This window comes from Orycteropus afer, unplaced genomic scaffold (assembly GCF_000298275.1).
Source record: "Orycteropus afer afer isolate SDZICR_OR568_19922 unplaced genomic scaffold, OryAfe1.0 scaffold00240, whole genome shotgun sequence".
Classification (NCBI taxonomy): Eukaryota; Metazoa; Chordata; class Mammalia; order Tubulidentata; family Orycteropodidae; genus Orycteropus; species Orycteropus afer.
Genome location: NW_006921827.1, coordinates 3,571,234 through 3,595,872, shown reverse-complemented (window position 1 = coordinate 3,595,872; position 24,639 = coordinate 3,571,234). Strand labels below are relative to the sequence as shown.

Below are 24,639 nucleotides of genomic sequence, written 5' to 3'. Positions count from 1 at the left end.
CTGGTGGGTTTGAACTGCCAACCTTCTGGTTAGCAGTCAAGTGCCTTAGGCACTATGCTACCAGAGCTCTAAACCATGTAGTACTTTGTTTTTCAAGTCATACATATTTTATTTAACACTAAACATAACTTTGTAAAGTAAATAATAACCCCACTGCTGTCAAGTCGGACCTGACTCATAGCAAGCCCTCCTTGTGTTTCCAAGGCAGTGTCACTAGGGAGGTAGATTGCCCAGCCTTCCTTCTGGGGAGTGGCTGGTGGGTTTGAACCGGCAGCCTTCTGGTTAGCAGTCAAATGCCTTAGGCACTAAGCCACCAGAGCTCCCAAAGTAAATAATACTATTTTTATGCTCATTTTAGAAATGAGGAAATGGAGGCTCAGAGACCCTCCTAAAGGTTCTGTAAGTAATAAATGGGAGAACTAAATTTTAATTCAGTCTTTGAATACATATCTTTTGTGTAGCCTTTTCACTATTACCATAATACCTTTATGATAGAGGCACTATTATATTGTGTTTTTTTTTTTTTTGCATATTAAGAAAAAGAAAGTGCCTGGAATATAAATGTTTTAAAGAATATAACTTTGCTTACAATTTCCAAATTGATCTTTCAGATATATAATTTGGGCACCTTTTGCCTCAGGTTGGTAATAAAACAACTGCTCTGCAAAACTCTTCCATAAGACAGAGATACATCTTTGGCAGCTATTGTCCTTGGTTCTCGAAAGGGAAAATCAAGGTTCCAAAAGCTAAAGTGACTTCCTCTCCATAGCTGGCCCTGTGGGCGGGGCCCGGAGGCTGAACTAAGATGGGCTCTCAAGACTTTCCAGCCTCTGGTAGCATAGTGCCTAAGACACTTGACTGCTAACCAGAAGGCTGGCAGTTCAAACCCCCCAGCCACTCCTCGAAAGGAAGATGGGGCAATCTACTTCCGTAGTGTTACTGCCTCGGAAACCCAAGGAGGGGTCAGTCTGAGTCGCGTCCGACTCAAGGGCACATAACAACAACAACAATTCTATTAGCATTTCAAAAACCTGAATTCCTCCTCTCTCCCGCCTTTGGCATTTTGAAGCAATTTTTTATTAAATTGCGAAGAGCACGCGGAGGGTATGGCGCTCTTTGTTTGAGGGCTGCTCTTTGGTGCAGATGCTGAGCTATTACTCCGGTTGGACTGGGATTTGAATCAGAGTGCTCGCCAGGGGCTAAGCTGAGTGAGTAAGCGGCCGCATCTAAGTTTCTTGTGCAAAGGTAAGGATTGGAAGCCGCCCCGCCCACTTCAAAAGACCGGCTCTTGGGCACGCTCTTAGTGCCTAATGAAGCTGGTCTTTACGTTCACGTGGACAATAGCCACGTTACTTACTTTCTGAAAAAACATGCAGAAACGAGCAACTTTAAAATGTTACTCTTGGCGTGTAAGACCCGAGATCCAAGACCAGGGAAGTCAAATGGGCGTCGACAATGTAACCAAAAAAAAAAAGCATTTATTTTGTTGTATATATATTATGTGTGTGTGTGTGTGTGTGTGTGTATAAAAGGAGCTCTGGTGGCTCGATGCCTAAAGCATTTGACTGCTAACCAGAAGGTTGGCGGTTCAAACCCACCAGCCACTTCGCAGAAGGAAAACTGGGCAATCTACTTTCATAAAGATTTACCGCCTTGGAAACCCGATGGGGGTCGCTATAGTCAGAATCGACTGAATGGCAGTGGGTTTGGCTTTGATTTATTATAGATAAATGTAAAATTGCAGCTTGCACGGAGATGATACGTTTTTCACCCCATTACTTTATGTCTAGTTCACATTGGTGCAGCCAATTTCACATACATTTGTCAGCAAGCACCCCTGGCCCTGCCTCTTCTGCGTTGGGCTGTTGTCCCGGCCTTGGGCCCCACCTGCGTGCGCCCAGGCCGAGCCAGCCTCGCCAGGTCGCCTCCGCCCAGTGACGGACTGGGGCGCGCGGCTTCGGGGGCGGACTCCTGCCGCCCAGCGGAGACGCGATTCGTCACTGTAGCAGAACTTTCCCCCTGAAAATCCCTGCACCAGAACCAGCCCTCCCGCCTCGGGCAGGTTTTGATTTTAGTGGTTTTCCTTCCTTTTATTTTCTGTCGGGGTGCGAGTTTTGGCTGCGGAACGAACTTGCAGCTCATCTGAGTACATGTCAGTGGTAATCTCTCCTGCAGCGGCTTACCCTGACACCATGCACTCCGAAGCAGACGAATCCAAGGAAGGTATGATTGTGATTTCTTTGGGCACCCGGAGTAGTTTTGAGAAGGAATGTGGAGGAAAGGAGCTGGGGAATGGATGGGAGTGTTGGAGTGAGCCATAGGTACTTTGTTCGTTCCCTGAGCCTTCGCAGCCTAGTTGGAAATGCGTATGCGGTGGCAGATACACCCATCTCTATCACTTCTCACCAGGCAACCTTTCAGAAGGATAGGAAAGGAAGAACCAGCTCACTAAAGGCTGCTTTTTAGATTTATTTGGAAACAACAGCTCGAGGACTGACTCAAAGAATGCAAAATGTACTTGGGACAGAACAGGGCTGCCTGCCTGCATCAGGACAGCCGAAAGCTGGGATCCCTTCGAGGAGCCCGGAGAGTCGAGGGTCCCTTGCAAGGGAGTCAAAAATTGAAAACGTCGTGTTTCTAGCCAAGAGGAGCTGAGGAAGGGGGAGAAATGAAGGAACTTTTTTTGGGGAGTGGGGTTTTTCTTGTGTGTGTGTATCCCCCTGCTGGCTTTTCAATAGTGAGTTCATTTTTCGGTGCGAGAGGGGGTGGGGTGGGGGACCAGAGAGATGTGAGGGGAGCCTTGTGCAGATTGAAACTGAGGAGAGTTGTCTGTTTTTAACTTTGCCGAAGCAAAGGGTTTCATTTACTCCTAACAGAGAACGGGTGACAGGGCTGGAAAAGCTCCAACCCAAACACGATTATATGCTGGTGTGAGTTTGGGGAGTTTATTTGTGTGTGAGTGTTTGTATGCTTTGTTTCCTGAAATTTTATGTACACAAAAGTCCTTTTGTGAGGGTGGGGGTGGATGGGGAAAACTAGAGTAAGAGGGTGAGACTGTTCAAGATTGTGAAATTCCTTTTCTTTTCAAGTACCCTCTTGGGAAACTGGTAGATTTGAAGCCAGTCACTGCTGCTCTGGCAGCCAGAGGAGCAAGGAGTCCATCATTTCTCCATTTGGTAGACATCAAGTAGGAGAGCACTTGAAACTTGCTTTCTTCTTTAACTTACTCTCCTCAAAGTAAAGGCTTTGTGTTTCAGAGTGTAGCCTCCTGGGCCAATGTTTACCTTTTTATGCTGTGTGAGGGAAATAGTCAATGAAAAGGAGACTTGGTTAATAGGAACATGGGCTGACATGAATGAAGAATGGCAGGACCATTGTTTTGGAGCTTGGAGGATGAATGTTTCCTTGCTTGGCCTCTGACTTGATGGAGCTATGTGTTGATGGTAGTGTCAGATTACCTAATAAGCAAGGTAAGCATGGGCTTACTTGTGCTTATTTACTAATCTATACTGAACAGTTTCACATTTTTTTCACCAAATCAAATATTCTACTTCTACGTATGGCTGGGATCTGTCTCTCTCCCAACCCCACAACACCTTCCCACAGAAATAAAGCCTCCTTTCAAATTTACAATCCCTGACATGGCAGAGTACCCAGTAAGCAAAGCAAGTACAGGCTTACTTGTGCTTACTTACTAATCTGTAGTGAACAGTTCCACATGTTTTACACCATATCGTTCACTGGAGATTAGTAAGTGCTTACTTACAAGTAAGCCTGTGTTTACCTTGCTTGTTGGGCAATCAGCCCCTGGCTGATGGATGCCTTTCTTTTCTGAGTATGTTGTTTCTGAGTATACCAGCAGCTAATAGTGTCAAAAGAAGTTGAAGGCAAATAGAAACAAGTGAGATAATCCAATGGTGGTGCACTTTTGTATGATTGCCAGTAGCACTTAAATTGGAGTTTTCTCTTGTGTATGTTTTTCCTCTCTTTTGGTAAAAAGTAGGGAGAAAGCAGAAAACAGCATCCGGAAGTATGTATTACACATTTCATCTAGCAACATCCCCAATCTTCCCTCCTTTCCCACTTCTCCAGTTATAAGTTTGCAAACAGCCTGCAAACTGGAGTGTGAAGAGTTTCCTTCATGGACCGCCTCTTACTTGTTCCTCGCCTTGCCTCCATTCACCATCATGTACATTCTGCAGATCTGCAGCAAATGACCTGACCTCTGTGCTTTTTGTAGAAAGCCCAGAATTATTCATTCCAGTTAACCTGAAGTGCTAGAATTTAAAAGTGATGACAATTAGGGTAGGGTATTGAATAACTCCTGAGAGAGACTGATGAAATACTTTAATAACCAGTTAGAATCATCGCAGCTTCTTCCAGAAATAAAGGATGAGTGTGAGTGTACTGGTGTGTGTGTGTCCCAGGTAGTGCTTGCAAAGCTGATTATTGGTTAGAACCCTGTGTTAGCTTCCTGTCACCACTCAGATGCCTATGAGAGGAGCTATGCTGTATAAATCACTCAGTTATCTTACTTCTCTATCCTTACTAATTTGTGCCCCTTCCTCTTATAGTTAGACTTTTTTTTCTTCTGGCAAGCTTACTGTAAGATCACTATGAGCTGTTCACAATGTTTGGATTGCAAGAAAATTGTCTTTGGATGCTTTATGCCTGATTTGCTGTAATGGGAGATACTTTTAAATCATTACTCTAAACCACAGTGCAGGATTGGTATACTTTGAGGTTGAATCTGGAAAAAAAAAAAAAAAAAAAAATCAAGTCAAAATCAGAGACCCTTGGAGGACAAATATATGTGCATGTGTGTGAATGTAGGAACAAACGACTGAGGATATTGTTAAGCCGTCATAGATTAGAATGCACTTGACTCCAGGCTAGGAGCACTGAGCCTCACTCCTCAGTCTATAGCCACTTCCTAAAGAATTGATTTAATTTCCACAGCTTACAAATGAATAAGTGATACTGCTTGAGTATTAAATGGAGAAAAATCACCCAGGCCTTTTTATTACTCTTATTAAAAGCTGAAGAATGTGTTTAAATTGTCCAGGCATAATATGATTAGGGCAGTAAGAGAAATAAAGGAAGAAACCCATTTACTAAAAAAAGGGGAACACCGTTAAAGGGAAGATATTAACAGTTTCCAGGGGATGGAGGCTTCCTGAGGAGATAGACCAGTGACCACATTTTTGGCATTTAGTTGCTTTCTGTTGAGTAAAGCCACTTAATTATGAAATACCAAAAATAAATGACAGTTAAGATCACTGAGAACATTTATAATGCTGAGGACAAGGGCTCCTTTGCCCTGGCCATCATGTCTATGGTATCAGAAAGCAAGAAAGCCATTATCAACAGGGGTTACTTTTTTTTTCTTCAGTCTGTTGTTTGGGTAGAAGTTTACAGAGCAAATTAGTTTTCTATTCAATAATTTAGACACATTTTGTTTCATAACAGTAGTTGCAAATTACTCAATGTAACATTGCTCTTCCTGCTTCCTCCCTGGGTTCCCCTTTTCTATTTGTCCTTCTTTCCTGCCCCTTCCTACTTTCTGAGTTTTGTTTGGGGGCAAATGCTTTTGGTCTCATATGGTTAATTGTTCTGAGGAGTGTGTTCCTCGCAAGTATTACTGTTCACTTTACAGACCTGTCTCTTTGGCTGATTCCTAGGGGTGAGTTTAGTTTGACATTTAAAGGATATCTTAAGGACCACAGTCTGTGGGTTTCAACAGTCTCTATCATACCAATAAATCTGCTCTTTTTTATGATACTGAATTTTGTTCTACATTTTTCTCCTACTCTCTCCAGGACCTTCTATTGAGATCCTGATCAGAGTGGTTGGTAGTGGTAGCTAGGTACCATCTAGTTCTTCTGGACTCTGGGTAGTGGAGTGTGGTTCACCTGGTCCATTAGACCTTGGATTAGTTGTTTCCATGGGTCTTTGATTTTCTTCCCTCTTCTTTGCTCCAGACAGGGAAAGACCAATAGTTGCATCTTAGATGGCCTCTTGCAGCTTTTAAGACCCCAGTTGCTGCTCACCGAAGTATGATGTAGAAAATTGTCTTTGTGAACTATGTTATGGCCATTTGACTTAGCTGTCCCCTGAGACTGTGGTCCTAAGTCCTCAAGCCCAGTAACTCATTCCCTCAAGGTATTTTGGTATGGCTAAGAAGTTTTCATAACTTTCCCCCTGTTTGCTCTAGTATATGTATGGATTTACTTGCAGCACATATCTTCTACCAGACCTGCATGTGCTCATGGGTGTAGTCCTGTTTGTGTACTAATACCTGTTCAGCTTGCATGTCTGCCTGTGTATCCACTAGTAGATTGTTATGTTATTATTGTTATTGCAGGAGTATGTATGTAACAGTATTTACCATCTTTGTAACTCCTGTGCACCTCTCAGTGTCTTCCTTTGCCTTGGTCATACTGTACTGATTTCCCCCTTATTGTATACTGTCTTTCTGTTCACCCAGTTTAATACATTTCTACTCTCTAGTTGGTGATTTTCCCTCCCCTCTCCTTCCATCCCTGATAACCATCAAAGAATGTTTCCTTTTGTCTGTAAACCTTTTCTTGACTTTTTAGAATAGTAATCTGTTACGTATTTGCCCTTTTGTGATTGGCTAATTTCACTCAGCATAACGTCCTCCAGGTTCATGCATGTTATAAGGTGTTTAGCAGATTCATGATTATTCTTTAGTGTTCCATAGTATTCCATTTTGTGTATGTACCATAATTTGTTTATCCATACATCTATTGATGGGCAGTTAAGTTGTTCCCATCTTTTTGCTATTGTGAATAATACTTCAGTGAACTGGGTGTGCGTATATCTGCTCATGGCCCAGCTCTCACTTCTTTGGGTATATACCTAGTAGTGGGATTGCTGGACCATATAGTATTTTTAAGTAGCTCTGAAGGCATGGTGCCTTAGACATTTGCCAGCTAACCAGAAGGTTGTTAGTTCAAACCCACCAGGACAGAAGATGAGGCAATCTACTTCCATAAAGATTTACCACTTTGGAAACCCAGTGGGGGTCACTATGAGTCAGAATCGACTTGATGGCAGTAAATTTGGTTTGGTTTTCATTTATAGTATTTCTGTTTCCAATTTTTTAAGGAAGCTGCATATCATTTCCATAGTGGTTGTACCATTTTACAGTCCCACCAGCAGTGTCTGAAAGTTCCAGTCTCTCCACATCCTCAGCAGGATTTGTTATTTTCTGCGTTACTGAACTTTGCTGTTAATGTTGGGGTGAGACGGTATCTCATTGTTTTGATTTGCATCTTTCTAATGGCTAATGCATGAGCATCTCTTTTCATGTTTGTTGACTCCCTAAATGTACGTTTTTGGTTATGTTTGATGGTTTAGTTATGTCATAAACGAAGGGTTGTTTTTTGGGGACTTGGCAGACAGGAAAAGGGTAAGGGTTGAGCATTGAGTGGGCTCAGGTTTCTCTTCCATTGGTTACAATGGCCGTCTCTGGTCATCACTTCTCCCAGTTCTCTCATACCTCACCAGGCTTGTTAATCCACAAAGAAAACAGTACACAATAACCAACTTCCTCAGCTTCCTGCTCCGAGACTGACAGAGTCACCCTTACCCACACCCACACCCACCTTCTGGTGTCTGGTGCTGCTGCTTTTAGAGAAGGCTATTGCTTCCACCAGCTCCTCCCTAGTCCTTGGGCTCCTCACTGCACCAGCTGACCTCCTGTCTTTTCTTCATTCCTTCTGTTCTGCATGCAGACATGCTCAAATGCCTCACTTCAGGGCCTTAGCACTTGCTAGTCTTTCTGCCAGGAATATCCTTCTGTCTACCTCACCCCCTTTTCCTGGACAGCTCCTTGGAGGGGCTTTCCCTGAACCACCAACCTAAATTGGGATACTTGTTGCCCTCTCTCATTGCACCTGCTCATCTCTGGCATCCATCACATTTGTAATTGTATGTTACCTTGTTTAAAATCTCTTGTCCTCTAGACTACAAGTTCTTGAGGTAAACCTTGTCTGTTTTATTTCACACTGTATCTTCAGTACCTGTGCAGTAAGAGGTGCCCATTTAGTATTTGTAAGATGAATGAATGAATGAATAATCTTCATTCCAAAGATAATCATCAGCATTTTGTCTACTTTTAGGCATTGCCTTATCTGTTTTCTTTAAAACAAACCTTTTCAACTGCTCTTGCATGGTTTCTAGGCACCATGGTTAAAGCACTCAACTGCTCTCTGAAAGGTTGGTGGTTTGAACCCACCACCCATTCCACAGGAGAAAGATGTGGCAGTCTGTTTCCGTAAAAATTTACAGAACCCTGTGGGGCAGTTCTACTTTGTCCTATAGGGTCACTATGAGTAGGAATCAACTTGATGTCAATAGGTGGGCATGGCTTCTATTTTCTCACTTTCCATTATTCCTTGTCTCAATGTAGTCTGGCTTTTTCTCCACCATTCCACTGAAACCACATTTGCCAAAATCACCAGTGACTTCTTGGGCACTAAAATCACAATAATACAGCATTTATACGTTTGTCCTTATCTTGGTTCATGTCTTTTGCAGCATTTGACACTTGGAGAGGACTGTCCTTCCAGTCTTAAAGCTCATCCTTTGTTCCTGTGGCACTGCATACACCTGGTTCCCCTCTTCCCACCCCAAGTGTTCTTTTCTGGTCTCCTAGAGCTGCAGCCCAGGCTGCTCTACGAACTACCTGTACAGTCAGCTGCGTGATAGAGCCTACCCTTTGAATGTCACACAGCAAAACCAAAAAACCCGAACTCACTGCCATTGAGTCAGTTCTGACTCATGGCATCCTCCTTTGGGTTTCAAGATGGTAAATTTTTACAGAAGTAGATTGCCTCATCTTCCTTCTGTGGAACACCTGGTGGGTTTGAACCACCAACCTTTTGGTTAGCAGTCAAATGCCTTAGGCACTGTGCCACCAGAAGTCCTGAATGCCACACAGGCACCTTGAATTCATCAGGTCTAAAATCAGCCCACCAGCCACTCCTCGGAAGGAAGGTTGGGCAGTCTACTTCCGTAGTGATACCACCTTAGAAACCCAAGGAGGGGTCGCTATGAGTCGAGTCCACTCAATGGCACATAACAACAAAACAACAAAATCAGCCCATCATTTCATACTCTTCACAGATCTGATCCTCGTTCTGAATATCCCCCTCATGCTATTGCTATCTTTTTGATTTCCAAAACAGAAGCCTGGAAGTCATCCATAAACCTACACTTTCCTGTATCTTCTGCATCTGCCTGGTCATCAAGACCTGGCACTTGGTCCTCCCCATTATCTCTTGAGTGAATTTCCTTCTTTTCCCTTCCTCTTATTTATTTATTTATTTTATTTTAAGAGCTTGTTTTACATTCAATCTTATGTGTACATTTACTTTACTCCCCATTTACCATCTCCAACCCAGTCTCCTCCCCTCCCTACCCTGTAACCCTCCCCTGTGACCCTCATATTTATGCATTCCTGTTTGTCCTGCATTTCCTCAATTTGAATGTTGGTCCTCTGGTGCCCCATGGGTTATTGCTCTAAGGAATGTATTACCCTAGAGTATGTGGGTGCACCATCCTGGGTTGAGTGGTCTACCTGTACATCTTGTTAACTATTGGGCTGAGAGCCAGCCCCGGGGGTTGCGGTATGTTTTATTCCAGGCACAGAATGTATTCCAGGGCCATAGTATTGGGGGTCTCATCAGATTTCATCTGACCGGTAATTCTGGTCATTATTGAGTTTTTGGATTTTGTTCCACATTTTTCTTCCACTGTATCCAGGACCTCCAGATTTGATCCTTTCCTGAGTGGTTGGCATTGGTAGCCAGGCACCATCTAGTTCTTCTGGTCTTGAGGGCCATTGTGTCCTAGAGCTGATTGCTTCCAAATGCCCTTGTTTTTTTGCACTCTTCTTCACTTCTGACCATTAGCTGCATCTTAGATGACCACTTGAAAGCTTTTAAGACCCCAGTCGCTACTCACCAATGTAGGATGCAGAGCAAGGCTTTTATGTATTTTGTTGTGCCAATTGAGTCTGGTGACCCCCAGTACTATGGTCCTGAGATGGTAGATGTATTGGATCTCTCTCCCACAGTGTCTGGTTGTCTGTGAGGCATTACTCTGTCTGTCTTCTATTGTTTCTATAAGGATTACAGGTATTTTGTATCACTGGTGTCTGTGCAAAATTAGCCTCAGCCTTGGTCTAGAGTATACTTCTGTTCACTGTCCCCCGTCTGATCCTTTCAGGTGGTTTTGTGTTTATCTGTAGCCTCGTGTTTGGTGTTAATGGCAATGCATTACTGTGGACACATTGGTTGGTATTAGCATCTGTCATCTATCTCTTATGTACACAATTCGGTGTCCTCCCATTTCCTAATGTTATCATGGTGGTCACAGATAATTTCCGTATATCCCTCCCCCAACCACGTCAGTATGTGGGCCCCAACTAGCCTGAAATTAATCCCTCCCTTTCCTTCCCTATCCCTGTAGCCTACAAAGTGAGTTCCCTTTCCCAAGCATACCCTTCTTTGTCTTTTTACAGTAATGGGCTCTTTCAGTACCTGTCTTTCTGCGATTGACTTATTTCACTCAGCATAATGTCCTCCAGGTTCATCCATGTTTTGAGATGATTTGCATATCCCAAATTGTTCTTTAATGTACCGTAGTATTCCATAGTGCACATACTATAATTTGGTTATCCACTTATCCATTGTTGGGCATTTAGGTTGATTCTATCTCTTTGCTATAGTGAATTGTGCTGTGATGAACATAGGTGTACACACAATATGTCTGTTCATGCACTATCTCTCACCTCTTTAGGATATGTTCCTAGTAATGGAATTGCTGGGTCAAATGGTACTTCTATTTTCAACTTTTTAAGAAAATGCCATACCATTTGCCAATATAGTTGTACCATTTTACAATCCCACCAGCAGTGCACAAGAGTTCCAATCTCTCTGCAACCTTGCCAGTATTTGTTGTTTTCTGACCTCTTGAAGTGTGCTATTATTGTTGGGATGAGATGATTTCTCATTGTTTTGATTTGCATCTCTCTAATGATTAATGATTGGGAGCAATTTCTCATGTGTTTGTTGCTGCCTGTTTATCTTCTTTCATGAAGTGTCTATTCAAGTCTTTTGCCCATTTGTGAATTGAGTTATTTGTCTTTTTGGTGTTGAGGTATTGAAGTTTTTTATACATTTTGGAGATAGGTCGTTTATCAGATATGTCATAGGCAAATATTTTCTCCCAATCTGTAGGTTCTCTTTTTACCCTTTTGACAAAGCCTTTCAATGGGCATAGGAATTTAATTTTTAAAAGGTCCCGGTCATCTAGCTTCTCTTCTATCTCCTGCACATTCTGGGTTATGCTTGATAGTCTATTTATGCTGTAAATTAGGGCTCCCAGATTTGCCCCTATTTGATCTTTGATGAATTTTATAGTTTTGAGTTTTACATTTAAGTCTTTGATCCAGCTTGAGTTTGTTTTTGTGTATGGGGTGAGGTATGGGTCTTGTTTCATTTTTCTGCAGGTGGATATCCAGTTTTGCCAGCACCATTTGTTAAAGAGGCTGTCTCTTCCCCATTTAATGGGTTTTTGGGCTTTTGTCAAAGATCAGTTGTCCATAGTTGGATGGGTCTATATCTGGACTTTTGATTCTGTTCCATTGGTCTATTTGTCTCTCATTGTACCGATACCATGCTGTTTTGACTACTGTGGCTGTACAGTAGTTCTTAAGATCTGGGAACGTGAGACCTCCCACTTTGTTTTTCTTCTTGAGAAGTGCTCTGCTTATTCGAGGTCTCTTTCCTTTCCATATGAAATTAGTAATTAGTTTTTCTATGTCCTTAAAATATTTTGTTGGAATCTAGATCAGGATTGTATTAAATGTGTAAATTACTTTAGGTAGTGTTGACATTTTCACAATATTCAATCTACCTATCCATGAACGAGGCAGGTTCTCCATTTATGTAGTACCCTTGTTGTCTCTTGTAACAGTGTTTCATAGTTTTCTTTGTATAGGTCTTTTGTGTCTCTGGTGAGGTTTATTCCTAGATATTTTATCTTTTTAGTAGCTATTGCAGATGGTATTGTTTCCCTTATTTCTTTATCACAGGACTCTTTGTTGGTATAGAGGAATCCAACTGATTTTTGTATGTTGGCCTTGTATCCTGACACTTTGCTGAACCTCTGTTAGTTCCAGTAGTTTTTTTTAATTGAATCCCTTGGGTTTCCTATGTATAGGATCATGTTGTTGTTGTTGTTGTTGTTATTTGCCGTCGAGTCACCCCCGACTCATAGCGACCCCTCCTTGGGTTTCCGAGGCAGTATCATTACAGAAGTAGGATTGCCCAACCTTCCTTCATTATCTGCAAATGGAGATAGTTTTAATTCCTCTTTGCCAATTTGTATGCTTTTTATTTCTCTTTCTTGCCTTATTGCCCTGGCCGGGACTTACAATACAATGTTAGAAGTGGTGATAGAGGGCATCCCTGTCTGGTTCCTGTTCGTAAGGGGAATGCCTTGAGTCTTTCTCCATTAATAATGATGTTGCCCATTGGCTTTGCATATAGATGGGGCAGTCTACTTCCGTAGTGATACTGCCTTGGAAACCCAAGGAGGGGTTGCTATGAGTCGGACACTTGACGGCACATAACAACAACAACAACAACATATACCCTTTATTATGTTGAGGAGTTTCCCGTCTATCCCTATTTTGCTGAGAGTTCTGAAGAGGAATGGATGTTGGATTTTATCAAATGCCTTTTCTGCATCAATTGATATAATCATATGGTTCTTTTATTTTGTTTTGTTTATGTGGTGGATTACATTGAGTGTTTTTCTGATGTTGAACCACCCTTGTACACCTGGTATGAATCCCACTTGGTCCAGGTGTGTTAATTTTTTGATATTTTGTTGAATTCTGTTGGCTAGGATTTTGTGAAAGATTTTTGCATCTATGTTCATGAGGGATATTGGTCTGTAGTTTTCCTTTCTAGTGGTGTCTTTCCCTGGTTTTGGTATTAGTGTTATGCTTGCTTCATAAAATGAGTTGGGGAGTATTCCATCTTTTTCTATGCTCTGGAATAGCTTGAGTAGCATAAGTATCAACTCTTCTCTGAATATTTGATAAAATTCTCCAGTGAAGCCATCAGGACCAGGACTTTTCTTTGTGGGAAGTTTTTTTTATGACCCATTCAATTTCTTGTTTTGCTACAGGTCTGTTCAAGTTTTCTATCTCTGAGTGGGATAGTTTAGGTAGGTCTTGTGATTGTAGAAACGTCCATCTCTTCTAGGTTCTCAAATCTGTTGGAGTACAGTTTACCATAATATTCTGTCAGTATCTTTTTTATTTCAGTTGGTTCTGTTGTGATGATACCCTTTTCATTTATAATTCTTGTGATTTGGATCTTCTCTTTCTTTTCTTTTGTTAGATCTGCGAATGGTATATCGATTTTATTAATCTTTTTGAAGAACCAGCTTTTTGTTTTGTTGATTTTTTTCCCCCTATGGTTTCTTTGTTTTCTGTTTCATTTATTTCTGCTCTGATCTTTGATATTTCCTTGCTGCTAGATACTGTAGGATTCTTTTGTTGTTCTATTTCTAGTTGTTGGAGTTGATAAGTTAGAGTGTTGATTTTGTTTCTTTCCTCTTTTTTGATGTATGCATTTATTGCTATAAACTGCCCTCTGAGTACTGCTTTCACTGTGTCCCATAGGTTTTGGTATGATGTATCTTCATTCTCATTTGTTTCTAGGAATTTTTTTATTTCAGTTTTTAAACTGTTCTATTACCCAGTAGTTTTTGAGCAGTAAGTTGTTCAGTTTTCATATGTTTGATGTTTTTTCTTTGCTCTTCCTATGATTAATTTCTAATTTTATAGCACTGTGGTCTGAGAAGATGCTTTGTAGTATTTCAATGCTTTTGAATTTACTGAGGCTTGTTCTGTGTTCTAACATATGGTCTATTCTGGAGAAGGCTCCATATGCATTGGAGAAGAATGTGAATTGTGTTTTTGTTGGATGAAATGCTCTGTATATGTCTATGAGGTCAAGTTGGTTGATTGTATTGTTGAGTTCTTCTGTATCTTTGTTGAGTTTTTTTCTAGTTGGCCTGTCCCTCTTTGAAAGTGATGTGTTAAAGTCTCCTATTACTTTGTTGTCTATTATCCCTTTTAATTCAGTTAGTATTTGCTTCACATATTTTGGAGCACTTTCATTGGGTGCATAAATATTTATTATGGTAACGTCGTCTTTGTCAATTGCCCTTTCAGCATCATATAATGTCCTTCTTTGTCTCTTATGAATCATGTTTTTCACCTTAATATCTATTTTATCAGAAATTAATATTGCCCCTCCTGCTCTTTTTTTGGTTTCCATTGGCTTGGTATATTTTTTTCCATCACTTAACTCTTAATTTGTTTTTGTCTTTGTGTCTTAGGTGGGTCTCTTGTAGGCAGCATATCGACAGTTCTTCTTTTCTTATCCAGTCTGCCATTCTCTTCCTCTTGATAATGCATTTACTCCATTCACATCGATTGTAATTAGTGATAGATATGAATTGATTGCTGTCATTCAGTTGTGCTTTTTTGTTGTGTTGTTGGTGTTTCCTTGGTCTGTATACTTTGCTGTGCTGAGTTCGGTTTGTGCCTAATGCTTTCTCCCTTTTCTTCTTTATTGTTGGTTTTATATTTATTAAACCCATATGTTTTCCTTCCTTTTGGATTTGCTTAGGGGGATTGTTAATTTTCTCTGTGGTTCCTTGGAGTATATTCTTGTCTCTGCATTTTTAGAACAGTGCATACTGTGAAGACATTATCCTGTTTTCCTCTCCATTTGGAAGTTTGTACCTAGAAGTTTTATTCCCTCTGGTAGGTTAGTTGCTGTTGTTGTGTGCTGATTGACTTCCTTGGTTTTTAGTGTACAATGTTTTATATTCTTATTTGGAGTTTCTATTTCTGATTTGGTTTCATTGTTGATGCCATGTATCCTGATTTTGTTGACCTCTGTTGTGGGTTCTCTATTAGAAGGACTTCCTTAAGCATTTCTTGTAGGGTTGGTCTGGTTTTCACAAAATCTCTTAATTTCTGTTTGTCTGAGAATGCCTTGATTTCACTCTCATATTTGATGGATAATTTGGCTGGATATAGGATAGTTGGTTGGAATTTCTTTTCCTTCAGTGTTATGTATATGCCGTCCCATTGCCTTCTTGCCTGCATTGTTTCTGCTGAGTAATTGGAGCTCAACCTATTTGATTATTATAAGTAATATTTCTTTTGTCCCAGGCAGCTCTCAAAATTTTTTCTTTGTTTTTGGTTTTGGAGAGTTTGATTATAATATGCCTCAGTATTTTACTCTTGGGATCTATCTTGTGTGGGGTTCTATGATCTTCTTAGACATATATGTCTTTTCTTCTTTCATGATATGGGGGAAGTTTTCTGTTAGCAGGTCTTCCACAATTTTCTCGATGGGTTTTTTACCTCTTCTTGTTCTGGAATTCCAGGGAGTCTTATATTGTTTCATCTCATGTCATCCCATATAATTCTTATGTTCTCTTCATTTCTCTTAAATCTTTGTTCTGATTTTTCTTCATACAGGCTGGTTTCAGGGATCTATCTTCTAGTTGAGATATGCGTTCTTCAGCCAGTTCTAAGCTACTCTTTTGTGCTTCTGCTGTATTGTGTAATTCTGTAATTTTGGTATTCATCTTCTGGATTTCTACCTGATGTTTTTGTATGAGTTCTGATTGTGCATTAATCTTGTTATTTTTTTTTTCTTGAATGATTTTCCTGAGTTCTTCCAGGGAACTGTCTGTGTTCTTGTTTCTGTTTGGGGTTTCCTTAGGCTCTTGTAAAGCTCTATAAATATATCTTATAAATTCCTTCTCAGATAATTCTATTGCCTCCTCTTCCTCCATGTTTAATGACACCTTTGTTTGTGGTTTTGCTTCTAATGCCTTGTCATGTTTTTTTTTTTTGTTTGATTTGAGGTTGCCTCTTGTTTAGGAGCTCTGGTAGCGTAGTCCCTAAGGCACTTGACTGCTAACCAGAAAGCTGGCTGTTCAAACCCACCAGCCACTCCACAGAAGGAAGGTTGAACAACCTACTTCCGTAGTGATACTGCCTTGGAAACCCAAGGAGGGGTCGCTGTGAGTCAGGGGTGACTCGACGGCACATAACAACAACAGACTTGTTTCCTAGACATTTTGAGGTTGTCTTGAACTGTTGGTTATGTATTGATTTGTTTTGTCTTCATTTTATGGTTTAATATTTTGAAAAGGTGAAGCTGGTGTATTTTATTTTTTTAGTTATTAATTCAGGTATGCTGGGTTACTCTGCAGTTTTCTTTGTGATGGTGGAATCATTGTGTGGAATGTGGATATGGGTTTCTGTTTGTTGTAAAGTTTAGAGTTCAAACCAGGAGGCATTATGGTGGCTGAATGTGGTTTCTTCTATTGGATGAGTGAAGTTATTGGTAGAGAAGGTGGGAGCAGAAGATTGGGAGAAGGGAAGTTCCCTGTTGGTATAGGTGGTTTCTAGAGCTTTGAGTGGGCTGCTAATGATGATGATGTACTGTTATTCCCAGGCCTGCAGCTCAATTTCAGCAAAGACTCCAGTTGTTGAGGGGTCACCACCTTCCACCAGGCTCAGACACATGCCCGCTCCTGAGGCCCTTCGGTGCCAAAAAGCCAACCCAAGACAACTGCCTGGCTCCACGATTCGCCATGGGGGCTCCTCTCCCTGGGCCCACCCACCGCAGCACTGGCCCAACCAGCCCAGAACACGTTCCACTGCAGGAGCTCCCCTGTGGGTCCGCTAACCCACTGTGCCAAAGATCCACTCAGTTTCAGTGGCACTGGAGCCAGGAGAGTGCCTGCTACTAATCTGTGGTCCCAATATCTCCAATAAAGTCAAGCACAGGCCTCTCAGTGACACTAAGCTGACCTACGCCTGATTGGTGACCTGCTGTAGGGGCATCTCCCCAGGCCTGCCTTCCTGCAGCACCAGTGGACTCTCTACTCAGGTTTCAGTGTCACTGGATGTGCCTGTTTCCACCTAGCCGACCCAAGTTACCAATAAAATCAGGTGCTAAAGATAGATCCTTGGGGTGATAGCTGATATGCTGGTGTGGTCACTGGTATGCTGGTGTGGTGTGTCTTTCTCCTTAACCCAGCGAGGTCTCAGATGCCCCTTCTCACCTGCCAGTCAGCACTCCCCCAGGGAAGTCTCCAATGGCCTTTCTCAGCTGCCTGTCGGCACTCCGTAAGATAGATCCTCTGATCTTGTTACTTTTTCCCCACCTGTCCCTTTCTCCTTTCTAATTCTACTCCTCTGAGTTTGGTGCACTGTGATTCAGTGAGCTGTTCAGAGGACCAGAATCCCTAATTCAAACTGCTGTACCTAGTTTTCCAAGCACCAAGATGGTAGAGGGAAGTAGCGTTGTGATAACTGACAAGACTCCATTTTAAATCTCCTTTCCTCTTTCTTCCCATTCTTTGGGCCCTCAGTATATGTTCCCTGATTATTGTCATAACCACTTCTGTCATCAAGGTTTTTGGTTTCAAGAAATAGAGTTTGATGTGGGAAGCAGCATGGCAATTCCTTAGAAAGTTGGAATTAGAAATACCATTTGATCCAGCAATCCCATTACTAGGTATATACCATAAAGAAGTGAGTGCCAAGACAAGAACCAATATGTGCTGCTCTGGTTACCTAGTGCCACTCTGACAGGAATGTACCACAGATGGGATGGCTTGAAAAAACAGGAGTTTATTCCCTTACAGTTAGAGGCTTTAAGTCTGAGTTCACAGTGCCAGGCTCTAGGGGCTGGGTAAAAACCCCTCAAACTTGGGCTTCAGCTCTGCCTCCTGCTCCTGGTCTATTGAAGCTAGAGGCTTTTCTTCACTCAGATAGCTACTGGCTGCTGAGGCTGACAACCCCAAGGTTGACAAGTAAAAAGGCATAGTCCTGATGTTACCAAACCACACGGCAGGCCATTAATTCAAGTCCACTGAAAGTCCCAAGGTCAGTAGAGCATGGCAGGCTGCTGTACAATTACATGGCTAAGTGAACGGTTCAAGTGTGCCATAAGCTAGAGACCATTCCCGAAGCTGTTTCTTATATACAGGAAGCAGACCATATATCCAAAGCAGCTACTCAGCTGCTCCAATAGATTCCACCATGGTGTTAACTGCCAATCTCACCATGTGGAATAACTACATTCAGCTGCCCAGCCACGCAACCAGGTCCAGCCAAGTTGACACACAAACTTAACCACCGCCTATGCCTACCCATAGGAGCTCTGGTAGCATAGTGGCTACAGCACTTGACTGCTAACCAGATGGCTGGCGGTTCAAACCCACCAGCCACTCCTCGGAAGGAAGGTTGGGCAATCCTACTTCCGTAGTGATACTGCCTCGGAAACCCAAGGAGGGGTCTCTATGAGTCGGGGCCGACTCCACGGCACATAACAACAACAACAACAATGCCTACCCATGTTCATCACAGCATTATTTACAACAGCAAAAAGATGGGAACAACCTAGGTGCCCATCAACAGAAGAATGGATAACCAAACTATGGTACATACACACAATGGAATACTACACAACACTAAAGAATAATGTAGAATCTGCAAAATACCACATAACATGGATGAACTTGGAGGACATTATGCTGAATGAAATAAATCAATCACAGAAGGCCAAATGAACAAATATTGTATTAGTTCATTATTATAAAAAGTCAAGGGAAGGTTTATATATGGAAGGAAACTTTCTTTGTTGTTTACCAGGGGTAGGAGGGGAGAGGAGGGAACACTGCAAAAAAATTAAAAATAATAATAATAACAAAAAGAGATTGATTCCTGCTGCCATAAGCAGAAGAATTTATTGGAAGTATATTGGGTAGTTCACAGAATCCACAAAAGGACTGGAGAACTAACTTCTGAAAACATATCAGGAAAATGCAGCCTAGGACACACCCAGGAATAGTTTGTTTAGGACCTCTTCACTGCCTTCAATCCTTTGATATTTTTCAGTTCTTCCACTGCTGGGACTTCCATTGCTGAATATTTGGACATACTCAACATTCAACATCCCCCCTCCCCCCACTATCTGATGGCCAAATCTAGGTTGTGTACCTGTCCTTGTTGCTATGAGTACAGATAAGGAACTTCCTTCTAGCTCCACTATTAGTGGGAGGTGGGGACCTGATTCATAACCACTTAGAAAATGAGGACTTCTCCAAAAGTACCAAGAGATTTCTGATATGGGTCACCACAACTGCTGATTTCCACCATATCACCAGATTAGTCTATCCACCCCTATTGTTGTTAGGTGCCTAGTGTTCCCTATTTATTTCTTCTCATTCTTCAACAAATGCTATTTCTTGTGTTAGGATTACTCTCTTGCTGCATAAAGGACGTGGTGATGGGGGTTATCTTTTGACCTCCTCTGAATTCACAACAGGGAGAGAGAGTTACCATCAGCAGATCAGCCCAAGACTGATTCCTATGAGGTGAAAGGCAAACATGCCCTCACCCTCTAACCTTTTTTTTTTTTTTTAAAAAAACCAATTCTGATACTACCTGTCCCTCCCATGGTACTCACTTCTCATTACTTCTCTCCTCGGTTCAGTAATTAATTGCAGTGGCTACACAGAACTCACAAATGATACTTGATCATGGGTTTTATTGGGGAAGTAACAGATTACAGTTCAGGTTCAGGAACACTCAAGATACATTTCTTTGATCAGGACAGCCTCTCTGTCATGCCTATAGGCATGCCTCTCTTTGGCCTTTGGCTTCTCAGCCTGGCCTCTGCACTGCCCAGGCAAGTGTTACAAAGTTCTTTTAACTCTGCTGATGGGTGCACTTAATTCTGGCAGCATGCTTCCTGCCCCCAAAACACTCAGCTTTCACACTCCATGGGCTGGCAAGCCCACTGTTCTGTCTCATGCTAGTCTCTCAGTTATGCTGCCACTGTTGCTAATGTCTCTTTGCCATCTCAGGGCAGGGATCTCAGGTCCAAGGATGTGCTCCACTCCTAGCTGCTCTTTCTTGGGTTGGTAGTGAGATCCCCATTTTCTGCCTCTGGGATTGCTGATGTTAAGCCTAGCAAGATAGCAAAACTGACCAGTCCTCACATTACGATTCTGTACACTTTATTTCCATGGTCCCACCACCACAAGAGTACTATGTACCTTATTTACATTATTAGCAAGCTATCCAGTCCCCTTGGTAGGCTAGGCTACAAGCACCTCACATTTGCATAGTTTTCACCCTTTTATCTGGTGGGAGTCACAAAGACCATGGCTAGAAGAGCTGTACCAAGTAATTCACTGCACCATACTTGCCCTCCACAGACCCAGTTGGAATAGATGCTTTTCTCAGACACTTGTATAACACACCACACGTCCTTCATTCGTACTTTGTTTTTACCCTATATAGAGAGTTGCAACTCGAAGGGACTGCAGTGTTTTTCCAGGTCTTGAATGTTTTCCACCTTTGACAGGACAGTCTTACCACTTCTCTATTACTTTTTAGTGGAAAATATTTGAATTTTCTTTCTCTTACAGGTTCTCTCCTTATATAGTTTCTGGCTTTCACAGGTTTTACTGTGTTATTATTATTTACTATTGTCGTCATTTTGCTCCACTTCATTATGAGCTTTTTGATGTAAGAGTTGTATATAATTTTCTTTTAATCCCCAGTGCCAGACATAGGACTTCTCAAATGGGAGCTCTGGTGATGTAGTGCCTAAGGCATTTGACTGCTAACCAGAAGGCAGGTGGTTCAAACCCACCAGCCACTCCTCAGAAGGAAGGTTGGGCAATCTATTTCTGGAGTGATAGTGCCTCGGAAACCCAAAGAGGAGTCACTATACGTCAGATCCAACTCAACAGTCTCAGATAGGAGGGCTTAACAAAAGTTAATCTAATTAATAAAAATGAGATTACATGATATGAGACAGTTTAGAGCACTGGTTAGAAGTTGTATAGCCTCATTTTGTAGTAATGTTTTTGTTGTTATGTGCCATCGAGTCAGACCTGACTCATAGCGACCCCTCCTTGGGTTTCCGAGGCAGTATCATTACGGAAGTAGATTGCCCCATCTTCCTTCCGAGGAGTGGCTGGTGGGTTTGAACCTTCAGCCTTCTGATTAGCAGTCAAGTGCCTTAGGCACTATGCTACCAGAGCTCCCTTTGTAGTAATAGTGCCTTCTAAATTTAGAGGACAGGCCTATTTCAGACTTCTTAAACTTTTACATTTGTTGCTGTTAGGTGCCATCGAGTCAATTCCAACTAATAGGAACCCTAAGTACGACAGAATGAAATGCTGCCTGGTGCTCTGCCACCCTCACTGTCATTGCTGTGTTTGAGACCATTGTTGCCTGAGAGGCTCATCTTCTGGCATTATATCAGACAATGTTCCACTACTATCTATAAGGTTTTCACAGGCTGATTTTGTTTTTCAGAAATAGGTCACCAGGTCCTTCTTCCTAGTTTGTCTTAGTCTGGAAGCTCTGCTGAAACCTGTCCACCATGAACAAGCCTGCTAATATTTGAAGTACTGGTAGCATAGCTTCTAGCATCACAGCACCACTCAAACCACCACAGTATGACAAACAGGAAGACAAGTTGTGGACTTTCCTGCCAAAATAACCTTAATGACAGAGGCAAAACAAACATGTTTCTTTGGTTGTTGAGGTCAGGACCCAGTATGGCCTGATAGCATCTCAAATGTTCTTACAGTCTGAGAGAAATACTATTGAAAGTTAAATGTATTAAACTTTCCCATGTGGCAGACACTGTTGAGTATCTTATGAATATTATCTCATTTAAGACTTATATAACAACCTTTGCATTAATTATTCTTAAAAATTAAGAAAACTAAGGTTCAGAAAGGGTAAAAACTGTATTTAAAACGACAAAGCTAGGAAAGGTAAAATAAAGATTTGAACGAAGGCTGACTAATAATAGAAAGCCTATGCTTTCAGCCATACTATTTCCAGTCATGTCCAAAAGCTGCCCTCCTCCACCCTCAAGTAAGATTGGCATTCAGGTAGATGCTGTCTGTGGTCCTGTGTTCACATGTATCCCAGTTTAAGAAGCAAGGAGTAGAGAGACTAGGTATCATGGGTAGGAGGTGAGTGGACTACACTGCAATGAGAAGGACCTAAGTAAGTATCTGTCTTGGTTCTCATGCTGCTGTAACAAAAATACCACGAGTGGATGCCTTTAACAGACAGAAATTTATTCTTTTACATTTTAGGAGGCTAAAAGTCCAAATTTAGAATGCTGGCTCTAGGGGCTGGGTGAAAGCTCCTCGATGTGGGGCTTCCACTCTTCCTCTTATTCTAGGCCCACTGGAACTAGAGACTTCTAACTCAGATAGCTGCAGGCTGTTGAGGCTGACGAACCCAGGGTCAGCAGGTAAAATGGCACAATCCCAGGATCAACAGGCAATGCGGCAGGTTCGAATCCAAGAACAGTCCCAACATCTGCAGGCAACACGGAGGCTACTGGTTCAAATCCAGGAATTGGAGATAAAGACTTGGCTAAATGTAGGATTCAGATGGGCCGAAAAGCTAGAGACACTTCTCAAAGCTTCTTAAATACTGGAAGCAGGCCATAACCTGAAGGCAACTACTTAGCTGCTCACAGCAGATACCATCATGGAGATGATTACAATCTCATTATGGAGAATAACTACATCCAGCTGCCCAGCCACTCAAAAGCACAGGCCAGCCAAGTTGACACACAGCCTTAACAACCATAGTATCTATGGGGAAATGGAGGTACCTCATTTCCTGGGACCGTGGCCAGCCTGAAAGCAGAGCATATGACTCCCCTGGCCGCTTAATGTTAAGACAAGGGTTAGCACATGTGTTAGAACAACTGAACAACTTCAATGCATTTTCAAGTTTCTTTAAACTCTGCAGGATGTTTGTACACAGGTCATTCTCAGCATAATTGTATTTCATTTGGTTGGTTTGTTTTATGTGCTGATAATGTTTTCTTTCAGGATTATGTACAGGCATTTGTACTCTCTAATGTACCTCTCTTCAAGGAGCTCTAGTGGCATAGTGGTTGAAGCATTTGACTTCTAACTAAAAGGTTGGTAGTTTAAACCCACCAGTGGCTCCATGGGAAAAAGATGAGGCAGTTTGCTCCCATAAAGATTTACAGCCTTGAAAAACCCTATGGGTCAGTTCTACTCTGTCCTAAAGGGTCACTTTAAGTTGGAATGGACTCAGTGGCAGTGGGTTTAGTTTAATATTGCTCTCTTCAGTTTAAAAATCATTCAGTTGGCTCTTAACCTATTCTTCAGTACTTCTGCAGTGGTTTCTCTGGGTTCCAAGTCACACTGAGTCCATTGCTTCATAGTCTGCTGTAGCTGGGGTCCCTAATTCCCTGTGGACCAGTCAGGTGACTGAGGTCAGTGAAGTGCCAAGACAGGGGCATAGTCAAGACTTGCTCCCAAACACTGTGCCAGCAGACAGCCTCACAGAACCTTCCGATGAGGAGCTCACAATCAGTATCACCCCATCTCCTAGTAATTATAACTCTTCCAGGAAACAAAATAGGACCTCCCACTGGAAAAAAAAAATGGGGACTAATACCTGTCAGAATATTTATCATAGAGGAGAAAAGTTCTTTGGTTCAATGGTGATGATTTAAGAACATCCTCTTCTATAATAAAAATTCTAATGATACTGTTTAAGCTGCCACACCATGTAGTGTCTTCAGTGTTTTAACCTCACATGGTATGGAAGCTTATATAATATCATTCATTGCTAAGCATTAGTTTATCAGTTTTCTTTTGTAGTCTCTAAGTTGCCCAGCCCTTGCTTTGCAGAGGGAATGAGAGAAAAGGTGATTCAGCAGTGGTTCAGCTCTGATGCAATGCATGGCACTTGGTGTGGCTGACTGTGATATCATATACAATGTAAAAGGTACAGAAGATGCTTTTACACACTGGACTTTCATGGGATTATCTGTTGTCTTCTTTTACGTAGTTATTAGCCTTGGAGTGTGGCATGCAAACTGGAGCAAAAACTGAAAATCCATTTACAGATTGACATGGGCATTGTTGATAACCTCACATTGCCTGACATTTCCAGCTCTGTAAACTGAGACACACACTAGGGGCTTTTTCTTTTTCATTTCTGAAATTTTCATCAGATTGAATACTCATCTCGGCTTTTCTGTTCCTAAATTGTGATTCCAGTGAATAGCTGGATTACATGGATGATTCAGTTCCCTGCTCCTCTGGTTGTTGATAATCCAGGAAGTAGCCAATAAGTGGGCGGGTAAAGGAGAATGTAGTAGGGCCAGAAAATCTCAGGATCCAGTGATTTCATTTCAGAATAATGCAGAGTTGTTGGCTGTGCTGTAGACCGTACGTCAACATTCTTATCATTATGGGAAAGATGCTAACAACCTGGAAAACAGAAAGATGAGTGTGGTTATACACCACTCACCATTCAGTCAATTGTTCCTAAAATAGTAAAATAAGTGGATTGGGTGGGGGGATCATACACGTACCTGAACTGTTATGTTGTTAGGTGCGATCAAGTTGGTTCATACTAATCTTCTCTACGACAGTATGAAAACCTGCCCCCTCCTG

General features: G+C 41.8%; 1 protein-coding gene across 1 annotated transcript in view; it reads left to right on the top strand.

Moving 5' to 3' along the window:
- Positions 1–2,150: 2,150 nt before the first annotated feature.
- Positions 2,151–24,639, top strand: part of TNFAIP8 (TNF alpha induced protein 8) — an 84,977-nt gene continuing 62,488 nt past the window's right edge. The window contains exon 1 of the mRNA XM_007949161.2: positions 2,151–2,223. Within this exon, the coding sequence (XP_007947352.1) occupies positions 2,151–2,223 (73 nt within the window). The remainder of the gene's footprint in view (positions 2,224–24,639) is intronic.